The sequence below is a fragment of the Zootoca vivipara genome, chromosome 1, assembly GCF_963506605.1.
Source record: "Zootoca vivipara chromosome 1, rZooViv1.1, whole genome shotgun sequence".
Classification (NCBI taxonomy): domain Eukaryota; kingdom Metazoa; phylum Chordata; class Lepidosauria; order Squamata; family Lacertidae; genus Zootoca; species Zootoca vivipara.
Window position 1 is genome coordinate 78,450,580 of NC_083276.1, and position 12,226 is coordinate 78,462,805.

A 12,226-nucleotide genomic window follows, 5' to 3' on the forward strand; every position below is an offset into this window, starting at 1 on the left:
CTGATGGTCAGGGGGCCCTTTACCTTTATCTTTCTCTTATTTCCTGCTCACTAAAAAAGCTGACTGGCCTATAGTTGAGTGTAGGCACCCCTGTAAGAAGACAGACAGGCTGATTTTGTTATCCTGTATATATTCATTTCTATGTTTTGATTCTAAATTTATAGCCACTGTATTCTTGGAGTTGTGGAAGAGAAAGAGAGCTGCAGTTGTCAGTGCCTGGAAGTTGTATCTGTGGGATGAAGAAGAGGTAAGGTTAACTCTTTCATATAGCCATCTTTTTATATAAGTTCACTGTGGCGGTCCTACTCTTGATCTGAAGAGGACTAAAGGTCTTTACTGCTGCCCGTGGGTGTGAGGAAAATCTCTTCAGGTTTGGGTCCTGACCTTTGCACTTGATATGATTTCAAGGGTCATGATCTTCACCTGCAGGGCATCAGTACCTTTTGTTATATCAGCGACCAATTCTTGGTGGCACTGACTTGAGTCCAACTTGCCAATCATTTTGCCATTGCACTTTGGCTCCCGGGAGACCTCTGCCTCTGCATCATCACCAAGAAATCATGCCTGAAGCCTTCCAGCTTCTTCATCTTCGCAAAATAGCATTTCTACCATAGATATATCTTTAGGGAGCCACTGTGGAGCCTGGGTATCCGGTTTGGGAACAACTGCCTGGAGAGCTCTTAGACAATACTGGGCTAGACTCAGTGTTAGACAACTTGGTTTGTCACTAACTGGTATCAAGGAGACTACTTTTTTTAAAAAATGTTAACAGGGGCCATGGTGTCTGGGAAAATCCGTATGTATGGCGACTCATGTTGGGAGTGTAGATTTTGGCAGTTTCTTAAAAAAAGCTCAGAAACTTTTAAAAAACTGCAAAAAAAATCCTCAACAACTTTTGTGTCTGGATTTTCACTTTTTGAAATATGGCAACCCTAACCTGGTTGTATCTCAGTTTTGACAGAAAAGGTTTCCCAGTAGACCCTGCAGATAATTTGGCACAGATGTCTAAAGTAGTTTCAAATCCAGGTCAAAATGAATATGAAAGTCCCAAAGAGTCATAATTCTGCCAGGGGATCTCAGTAGTATCTGGAGTATTCCCCTCCTCAACTTGTTCAGAGTTTGGGGTTGAGGGTATTTCAGCCATTTTGTGAGGGGTCTTGCAAACAAGCAAGGTCAGGGCCAAACTTGGCAGTAGTGGCAATCTGACTTCACATTGTTGTTGGATATTGTGCTTTTGTTTGTTTTTTAAACCTACAAAATGCCAGTGTGAAGGAGGAAACATTGCCTTCACTTTAATTCTGGTTTCAGTCAACATCATCTCAATGGATGCACACGTCATCACAGTCAAATTGAAATAAGGGCAATGGTTTCCCTCCCCATACTAGCATCTTGCACCCAGCACCAGCAGCAAATGTGATTGTTGTTGCTAGCAGAATCACAAAGCAGGTGAGCCATGAGGGATGGTGTTCATGAAATATTTTAACCCATGGCTCCTCTTGTGAGCCAAATAAATTATGAATTCTAAGGACCTGTCAGTGTGGCTGTATTTTTGTCTCTAGGAGGAAGTGGCTATGGAACTCATCAATAACCCAGAAATGGCTTCCCCGCTGCACCAGCATTCTTACATCCGCAGCACTGTTGTACTCATCTTAGTTGGGCTTATGGTATGTGGTTACTAATTTTGTAGTGCACTTTTGGTATGCATTTTAAATGTTGGCTCTTGTATGGAGCATTTTAAAGCTACCCTACAGCACAAGGGGCAAAATCCTTGAGGTGAGATTGGAAATTTTCATTTGCAGGAAAGCGGATATTTCAGAAGACTTCTTGTGCTTTTTGATTTCATGTCTCTGTATAATGCAGCATAGCAAGTATTACATATGTTCTTTTCCTTGTCTCTTACAAGATGCATAGCTGCCAAGTTATCCCTTTTTTTAAGAGATTTTCCCTTATGCTGAATAGGCTTCCTCGCGAGAAAAGGGAAAACTTGGCAGCTATGACAAGATGTGGCAATAAAGTTTTGACAAATACCTCCAGAATGAGTATATAATCTGAGCAGAAATCAGATGGTTAAATACTGTGTAGCTTTCCCATTGAAGAGGAATCAGCAGTATCATTTTTAGCAGATTAATTAGGGGAGAGGAACCTTTGATGTTGCATAGCTACACCTCCCATCATCTGTAGCCATTGGTTCTGCTTGCTAGGGAACTGTAGTTCAGAAACATCTGGAGGGCCAAAGGTTCCCAACACCTAGTTTAAAGCCTCAGAAAATTATTTTCTGACTAGTACTAGTTAGTGCTATCTGCAGGAATATTGCCATGCTCGTAAACCACTTAGTGGTTGTATTTGCAATTAAGCAGTACAGTGGTACCTCGGTTTATGAACACAATTGGTTCCGGAAGTCTGTTCATAAACCGAAGCGTTCATAAACTGAAGCGAACTTTCCCATTGAAAGTAATGGAAAGTGAATTAATCCGTTTCAGATGGGTCCACAGCGTTCTTAAACCGAAAATTCGTAAACTGAGGTGTTCATAAACCGAGGTTCCACTGTATACAAATTCTACTAAATATTAAAAAATAACTAACAACTACTACATGTTGGTAACAAACAGATTTTAGGTGTATTTAACCCTCATACCACAAATATTAAGCCTGCCATTATGTTCTATTTGCACATCTATGCATAAAACTTGTTTAATATTGCTTCTTTCTCCCCATGGAACTCCAGGAGAGTTAGTTTTCTGAGGGGTATTGGGCATTTCTAACAGAATTCCCTAGCACCATCATTAAGCAAGTTTCCAGGATCAATGACCTATAAAACTGCAGTTACCAGGATCCTGCCACTTTCTAAAAGGCAGGATCTTGTGCTGCATCTCCAAAACATGATGCAAGGTCAGGACAATGCCTGGTGCCTGCTTTTAAAATGTGGTGCTTTGCTATCTTTCCAGTGGAAGAAAGCCCCTAGCAGAATTTAATTCCCATCCTCAAGCAGTTTAGTGAAGGGTAGACTGCCTTTTTCAGTAAGTAGACCACAGACTGCAAAGTAAGTTTAAAATGGTTTACTTGCAGTTTCTTGGTCTCCAACATGCATTTTCTTCATGCAGCAACAATAAAATAGTGCAAGTATAACGCAGACACATGTCTGGGAGCTACATTATGGCACATCTGCCCTGCAGCAAAGAGGAAGAGGAACAAGAACAGGCTTCCTGTTAGGTGTGACCTAACTGTGTCTATTTTAGCAATAAGAACTCTGTGGTCCTTAACCCCATCATATACTAACTAGAAAATAGGCATTGCTAGGTTTGACTGAATCTCCCACAAAATTGACCAGTGTGCTTTGGCATGACAGGTACTCCTGCCACTCCAGGAGAGCCACTTGCCATGTCCATCCCTTATCAGGCTTAGCTTAGGCAAGTCCCACTGGTTTGTGCCATGTTAGGTCAGGGGGATTACTTTAACTTGTTTCTTTCTTAGGTTGCCTTTGTCTTTGTTCATCTGTTGTCTGCTTGTTCTCTCTCTGGCTTGGATGCGGTCAGAACTGGAGAAAGAGACAAAGGTGGAATCTACACACATGAAAAACACTGTGAAAATGCTTTTAAAAAATGTTTTGGAAAATGTATTGAATTTGCCATAGCTCACCATTGCCATCTAGTGTCACATTTATATATTGCACTTTACAACACATAAAACGTTTTATTTGCAGCAGTATAGCTGAGTCTAAAGACTCAGGAGCTGGCAGTGGCAATCATTTTAATGCCATGTGATCCTGCCTGCCCTAGAGCAGTGGGGGCGTTAACCTGTTGTTTACTGCCTCCTGCACGGCCCCAGCTGCTTTATAATTCTAACAATACATTCTTGCCTTGTAGATCTGCGTGATTATTGGTATTGCCCATGCACTTGTCATCTATAGGGTCGTGGTGACAGTCATCTTTACTCAGTCTGACTCAGAATTTTTCCGAGAACGAGCCAGTACCATGGCAGTGATGACAGGGGCTGTGTTGCATTATTTAACTATCATCATAATGAGCAAGGTATGGAGTAAACATAGTGATATTTTCCAGCAATCTGTCTTGCAGTTATTTTCTGGTGTATCATATTGCTTTGTTTGCCTCTTGTCTGTTGTAGGTGAATAGACATGTAGCGCTGTACCTCTGTGATATGGGTAAGAAAATATCCGTGCTATATACACTATTTCATCTATATGAAATATGTTCGACTTGATAAGTAAAAGGTTGCCCTATCATGAATGCATTTTGTGACTTGGTGCATAGAATAAGGCATATATAAAAATAAGAATAGGAATGCCAGGTGCCACAACTAAATTTGGTGCCTATGATCTTATTTCCAGAGAAGCCAAGAACATTCGCTGAGCGTGAGAAAAACGTCAGTGTCAAACTCTTCACCTTCCAGTTCTTCACCCACTTCTCTTCTGTGATCTACGTTGCTTTCTTCCTTGGGAGGTAAACGCAAATAGCAAAGAATGGAGAGTGTATCCCACTGGTGAGGGTGCTAAATTTGGATCAGGTGATTTGGATTTGAATTAAAGCTTTACCACTTTCTTCCTGCTTCAGATATGCAGCTATAAAATGGGAACAATGGTGGATTTCTTCCCATAGTTTGTGTGAGGGCTAATAGGGCATTTTATTTATTTTAAAAATGCTATATGAATTATGCTGTAAGATGCAATGCGTTAGTCCTGCATTTTTGCTTACTGTAGTGCATCTCTGACAAAACTGAAGACCTATGTTCTAAAAGACACAGAGTGTTTATCCATAACTCTAACAGCCACCCTTGCTCTCTGTCATTCTTACTACTTTAGTTTCTGTTGGTTGAGGTGCTGCTATTTAGCTCTGCTGCAGCTTCATTACTCATTGTGACTATTATCTTCCAAACTGTGTGGTTATCAAAACTATAAATAGCATTAGGAACTGACTGTATCTCAATTGTACTTTCTTGTTAGGATTAATGGTCGTCCAGGGGACTATGTACGTGTGGGCGGCAAGTGGAGACTGGAAGAAGTAAGTTCCTTTGTTGCAGTGATGTCTTCCCCTACCTCCCCACCTAGTCTCCTGTTCATTAAAATAATTGCTCAGGCCTTCTCTTTCATCTTCCCCAAATGTTTTCTAATCCATCTTTCTGGAATCCCCAAGCTGAAGACAGTTAAAAAATATAATGACTAATAAGTTTGTGGGGCATTATTATATTCAATGCAAGCAGACCATAAGAACCATTCTGGTTCTCATAGCTCACACTTCATTCTGTTTGCATCCAGAAATTCCTATACTGTACAGATTATTTATTATTATTATTTTATTTAAATTATTTCCTGTCCTTTACCCCAAAGAACCAGGGCAAGTTACCACCATTTAAAATACAACCTCAGTTTTAAAAAGCCTTATTGCTACAAAAAATAGAATTATAAAAAGTATCCAAAAATGGTAGCAAGCATGTGTGATCTCACTGTACATATAGAGAGGTATGAATCTGAGATACATGAAATAAATAGTGGAAACTCCCTTTGCATTACTGTTGATGCATTGCATCACATTACAATGATGCAGGCAAGCAGCCTTTCCTGGCAGTTCCTCTATGAGAATTTTAAAAATGCAAGTAGCTAAAAATGACTTTGGAATCAGTGACTTTCAGATGCAAACCATCTTTCTCTTGTTCTTTCCAGTGCCACCCCAGCGGCTGCCTTGTAGATCTCTTCATCCAGATGGCCGTAATCATGACATTAAAGCAAACACTGAGCAATTTTGTGGAGTTCATGTTGCCGTAAGTCAGCATAGTTAGCATGATCTGGTCCTTGGGGGTTAGATCCAGGACCTCTTTCCCCCTGCAGCATCACAGACTGTCACAGCTGGAGTGAAAATATAGTATGGGGTTGGCTTGTGTGCCAATATAACAATTCCTTTCGTGGGAAATATTTGGCGAATTGTGTTTTGCCCTTGTGGAAAGTCAGAGCTTGCTGAACTTGGGACTAGGGAGCAGTTCTGTTTCTTCAGATCAGGTTGGCTAATGGCTTGGAGTGTTGGGAATTCTGTTTTCTGGCAAGCTGTGGCTTGGCTCTTGTCTGAATCATCTAGATTTAGGACAGGGAAATGGTGAAGAATCCTTTTTCAGTCCAAAGAACACATTCTCTTGTGGACAATCTTTAGGGAGCCACATGCAAGTATTGTGAAGGGGCTATAGAAACAAAAGTGGTAGAGCAGTGGTTGTGGCTCTTTGAGTGGAATGTAACCTCCTGTGCGATGGTAAGAGTCACAGATTTCTAAACTCACCCACAAAAGCACTTGAAGAAGGTGTGGAGCAGGACTAGAGAAGGGTATGACCTGTATGTGGCTTGGGGAGAGGCCTAAGAGCCAGATAGGCCGTATTGGCACTATACATTTAAAGCTGTTTCATACCACTTTATTTATTTTATTTTTTATTTATAATTTTCAAGTTTATACATTTCACTGATTTTACAATCATTTTGACATTTCAAAGCTTGACTTCCTTCCCCCTCTTTCTGCAGTTCCTTAAATTTATTTTTAATATCTTCTGCATATCCAAATTTGCTCATTTATTCATCTTCTTTAAATATATACTCTTATGAAAATGCAGGTTATTACAATAATCCTGCCAATGTTCTTATTTGTTTACAGTTTATCTGTAAATATTCAATAAACCATTCCCATTCTTTTATTAAAAGTTTGTTATCTTGATTTGTTATTCTTCCGTTAAGTTTCGCCATTTCTGCATATTCCATAAGTTTTTGTATCCATTCTTCCTTTGCTGGAACTTCTGCTTATTTCTATTTTGGGGCAAGTAACATTCTTGCCACTGTAGTAGCATACATGAATAGGTTTCTGTACAGTTTAGGTATTTCTGTCCCTATAATTTCCCAAAAGAAAGGCTCCTGGTTGTTGTTGTTTTTTTACAAACGTTATTTTAAACATCCTTTTCATTTCATTATATATATTTCCCGATAAGTTTTAACCTTACTACAATACCACCACATATGATAAAAAGAACCTTCTTTCTTTTTACATTTCCAACACTTATTTGATTTAGATTTATACATTTTTGCCAATTTACTCAGTGTTAGACCATTGGTATATCATTTTCATATAATTTTCTCTTAGACCATGTTTCATACACTTTAAACAGTCATGTCTTCCCCCAATGAATTCTGGGAAGTGTAGTTTAAGGGTGCCAAGTTGTTAAGAGATTCTTATCCCCTTAAGAGCTACAGTTTCCAGAACTGCTTAACAATCAGTCCATCTTCCCAGGGAACGATGTTTACCGTGCTGGAAACAGGAATTTTTCACTCAGTCATGTACTTTGGGGAATTAAGAAGTCGGAACAGGATATGGGACCAGAGTAAGGCAGAGTGGCGTGTGGCCAAGACTCGCCTATGAAGACTTGGGGGAATATTTACATATGAAACATTGTTGCACTGACTTTGGGCAATATGTGCCAATAAGTTGAAGACCCAGGGCAGTTATAAAGGGAGCTCCAGCATGGACTACATTATTGTCCTCTTATAGGTCTTTGATAGCTTGCAGGTCTTGTAGTTAGAAACTTGTTTTATCTCACTTAAAGTTGTGTTTACCCCTGCAGCTGGATACGCTACAAGTACAAACTGCTGTTCAGAAATCCCAAAAGCAACAACAGGGTTCATATGGAGGAGAGTGCTCGGGACCCATGCAAGGAGGAATGGCTATGGAACTATAACCTTAATGAAGTGAACGTCTTCAGTTTGTTTAATGAATATCTGGAGATGAGTAAGTGAAATTCAACTGAATGGTTTTGGTAAGGGTGAAATGCTAGACTAAATTGGGACAGGACTCAACATTCTGTCATTGGAACTCCCATTACATTAGTCAGCTAGCTAGGTATTTGGCCAAACTAGATTGGCTGATGGTTTTCAAAGAGATTAAAGTGGAGTGTTATAACAATTGTTGTACAGTCATTTTTTCCCTTTCCTTCTGTTGCCTTGGGTCAAACAGGTTTCTGAAATCTTTGAATAGAGATGATAGTTTGGATGTATGTGCACAAAAAATGAACACTGCTTCTATCAAAACTTCAGCTCACTGAAATATGTATATGCTTGTTCTATCTAGATTACAAAGAGAATGTTAGGGCCTGCAACAGAACTCTATGCAATTTCCTCTATGCAATTAAAAACAAACACTGAAAGATTCCTCACATTGGCCTATTAGCATCCTTCATATATTCTATTCACTTTTGCTGATTTGAGTAGTTTTTCTTACCTTTTTAAGATACTTAGGACACCCAATTCTTGCTGTTCTGAAATTTCCATTTCCTTAAACGTCTCCTAACTACTTACATTGTTTTAGAAGCTATGTGCAAACTCTGGTCCAGCAAATGTAATAATGACTTAAACATTCTCCTTTTGTTTGCTGCCTCTTTTCAGTGTTCTCTTTTTAAACCCTCAGTGATCCAGTACAGCTTCACCACTATTTTTGTGGCTGCCTTTCCCCTTGCTCCACTCCTGGCCTTTATCAACAATCTCATCGAAATTCGACTAGATGCTATCAAGATGGTGAGATTGCAGAGGCGTATGGTTCCCAGGACAGCAAATGATATTGGTAAGCTGAGGATTAGACCACTGAGGAGAGGCTTTCATTTTACCCCAATATGGTCATACTTAACTCTTTTCAAAGTGGTAGATTACTTAGGGAAGGAACTGAATTAAGAGCTTCATTCTGCCACTCAAGGTATACTTGGACCACAAAACTCTAGGGGGGAAAAGGCATTCAGAAACCGTCACTGTGGATCAGTGTAACTTGTACAGAAACCTGTGACAGAAATGTAGAGGAGGCAGTTTCCATAGGAGATCTGTGAGTTGGATTCAACAGTCAATGAAAATGGGGAAGGAGCCAAGGAGATAAGCCCAGTGTAAGGGACTCTGGGGCTTGAATTGGAATTTTTGGAGCCTGGGGCTGGAACCTAACCTACTGAGCTACCATTTAATTTAATTTAATTTATTTCATTTTGTTTATGAATCACTTTCTATGAACTAGTCCAAAGTGATTTAATAATTAAAAGAACAGAAAAAAATACATATTGGATCTAGACTGGGACAAAAAATCTTCACTTAAGAGACTTGTTGAAAAAAGGATGTCTTTAATAGGGGCCAAAAAGCAAAAGAGATTGTACTTCTCTGATACATAATGGTAAAAGGTAAAGGTAAAGGGACCCCTGACCATTAGGTCCAGTCGTGACCTACTCTGGGGTTGCAGCGCTAATCTCGCATTATTGGCCGAGGGAGCTGGCGTACAGCTTCCAGGTCATGTGGCCAGCATGACAAAGCCGCTTCTGGCGAACCACAGCAGCACACGGAAACGCCGTTTACGTTCCCACTGTAGCAGTACCTATTTATCTACTTGCACTTTGACATGCTTTCAAACTGCTAGGTTGGCGGGAGCTGGGACCGATCAACGGGAGCTCACCCCGTCATGGGGATTCGAACCGCCGACCTTCTGATCGGCAAGTCCTAGGCTCTGTGGTTTAACCCACAGCGCCATCCGCGTCCTGATACATAATGGTAAGGAGTTCCAAAGGTTAGGTGCCTCCACACTAAAGGCCCAATTTCTACGTTGTATGGCTCCTGATGAGATGATACTTGCAGCAGGCCCTCTCCTACAGAGTGCAGCATCAGTTGATTATAAAATGGGTGAGACAGTCTTCTAGGTATCCCACTCCCATGCCTTATTGGGTTTTATATACCTGTACCAGAACTTTGAACTTAGCTAATTGAATAGCAATGCAGTTTTTTTCAGCAGTGGACTAACATGGTGGCAGTATTCTGTTCCAATGAGCAATTAGGAAATCCCAAGAAAAACTAGAAATGGAAATCAATCTAACAAATAGCGCTGTTTTTGTTTTCAGTTCAGAAATGATACAAAATTGTTTACCATTCTTCCCCAGTCCATTTAAATTCTGTTTCCTTTTCATTGAAATGAACAGTATGGAAATAATTACATCACTAATTATGGTAAATTTATAACTTGTGTAACTTTTTAAAATAATTACGTTAAATTACGGACAGCAAGATGAATAACATAGTATTCGGAGAAACTGAACTGCAGTGGAACGGAAATGGTGTTCATTGTGATGAAGACAAGTTGGAACAGAAACCATTGCCTTCTTGTATCCCTAGCTGCAACTTCTGGGCAGCCCCACTTAGAGGGCATTGCAGAAATTCACTCTGGAACTTACAAGCAAATGGATGGCAGTGGTCATGCTATCCTGGGCCAGAAATGGTCCTAACTGTCTTGCCAGCCAAACCTGATGAAAAGCACTCCTACTCACTGAGGTTACCTAGGCCTCTACTGACAGAGAAGAATTCAGGAACGACCCCAGACTACAAATCTGCTCCTTCGGGGGGGGGGGGGGAAGACCCTGTCCAAAGCAAGAAGTTGACCAATCCTCTGGACAAAGATTTTAGATTGTGGAGAAGAGGGAGGGTTAATTAAAGTTGAAACAAATGCCATTTGCTTGAGGGAATGTGTTTCTCTTATTTTATCCCCTGTTGCAGGTATCTGGTTGCTGATTCTGGAGGCAATCGGTATTTTAGCTGTCATTGGCAATGGTATGGTAATTGCCATCACCTCAGACTTCATCCCAATGCAGGTGTACAAATACACTTCTAGCCCCTGCGTACAGAAGAATTACACAGGCAAAGAGTGAGTGCCATTTGAGTCCTTTTGGTAGCTTTCTAGTATAGCATATATTCAGTTAGTCAGTTTCTTCTTGTGTGTACACTTGTTATATGTGACAAATGCTAAACAGCAAAGTTTGCTAAGGCTAGCAGGATATGGCTACTGAATATGACCATGTCTCGAGAACAATTTTTTCACTGTGGGGTTACTTCAGAGATTAATTTATTGTTATGGAACACAAGCAGCTTCTGTTGCTAAAGGTATGTGTGTACGAGACCATTCATAAAGTATGTGATGCATTGTTGTAGAGGGAGAAAAGGGTGGGAAAGTTAAGGCAGAGGAGGAATTTAGTTTTGGACAAAAAGAGGCAAAGTGTGATAAGCAGGGAGGAGGCAATTTTAAAAGTGTAACATATATTAAGAATACTGTGTGTGAGAAAGAGAAAATCAATATATTTTATTCTGTTTCTTGACTCCTCCCTACAAAAAAATAGAAGACTATTCAATTATAGGCTGTGTAAATTAATCCTCCTTTCTTTGGCTCATTTTAAAATGGGTTTTTACTCAAAATTCTGGATACAGTATTCATTGAGGAAGAAAGTTTCATTAATTAGTTTCATCTTGCTGCCTGTGAGTGTCTAATGTAAGATGGCATCAAGGTCACCGTGACTTTTCAGAAATGAACCAAATGGCTGCATGGTCAATCAGCACGTACACCATCTAGTGCTGAGAAGAATGCTCCTTGGCTAGGCAGTATCCGCTGTTATGTATGCAGGGGTTTTTTTTTGTATAAAAATAGTTTTCTAAAAAAATTGGCGCCCCATTTTGAGGAAAATCATGGATTGCAACATCCACATGTGTCTGGATGCAGCTTGCTGGTCCAATGGGGTCCATGACTCCAATGGTTGGTATTAGGGTGAGGCGAGCTAGCTATGTTGTTTTCTGTCCTGTGCTTGAATTCTCAAATGTGTACTTACACTGTTAGCCTTTTTCTTAATTGTCCTTTTTTATTGGAAATGGGTTCTTATGTGTGTGCTTATAACCTCCTTAATAAAGCTTTGTGTTTATCCTGGTGTACCTTATTGGAGCAAGCTTGGATCTAAATTTGGTACTTGGCTGCTTGGTGCTATGCTACTGAGCAATTTCTGGGCTTGGGACTCAAAAGTCAAAAAATGGACTTTTTGCCTCTTGTTTTTGTGAATCCCAAGGATGTCCAGAAACTCCCTGAGTTTCTCCTGGCTTGGGTTGGGGGATTAACAGGGGCTCTGGCAATACTACCTGGCAGGATAGTTTTTTACGCTAGTGATTCAACATCCTGGGTACAACTCAAAATGTTTGTACCCAGGGGTTGTTGGGGGATTATGTATCCATCTTCCCTACCTTATCCCCCCTTCTTTCTTTATAGGCTGCATAAATGTTTAGACTCCATTTATTGGATCATATTACTTGAATGCATTGTGGACAGAAAGTATTGCACTGAAGAAGAGTACCTCCTCCATTAGAACATCTAAGAATCCAATGCCTTAAAAGTGCTTTGTAGCTTAATGGGGATAGGTA

General features: G+C 40.2%; 1 protein-coding gene across 3 annotated transcripts in view; it reads left to right on the top strand.

Moving 5' to 3' along the window:
* Positions 1-12,226, top strand: part of ANO9 (anoctamin 9) — a 38,881-nt gene that overhangs the window by 19,987 nt on the left and 6,668 nt on the right. For all 3 annotated transcript variants that reach the window (XM_060276725.1, XM_060276717.1, XM_035122800.2), the window contains 10 exons: positions 165-247; positions 1,560-1,664; positions 3,864-4,028; positions 4,123-4,159; positions 4,346-4,457; positions 4,958-5,015; positions 5,675-5,772; positions 7,603-7,766; positions 8,442-8,594; positions 10,547-10,694. In XM_060276725.1, the coding sequence (XP_060132708.1) occupies positions 165-247; positions 1,560-1,664; positions 3,864-4,028; positions 4,123-4,159; positions 4,346-4,457; positions 4,958-5,015; positions 5,675-5,772; positions 7,603-7,766; positions 8,442-8,594; positions 10,547-10,694 (1,123 nt within the window). The remainder of the gene's footprint in view (positions 1-164; positions 248-1,559; positions 1,665-3,863; positions 4,029-4,122; positions 4,160-4,345; positions 4,458-4,957; positions 5,016-5,674; positions 5,773-7,602; positions 7,767-8,441; positions 8,595-10,546; positions 10,695-12,226) is intronic.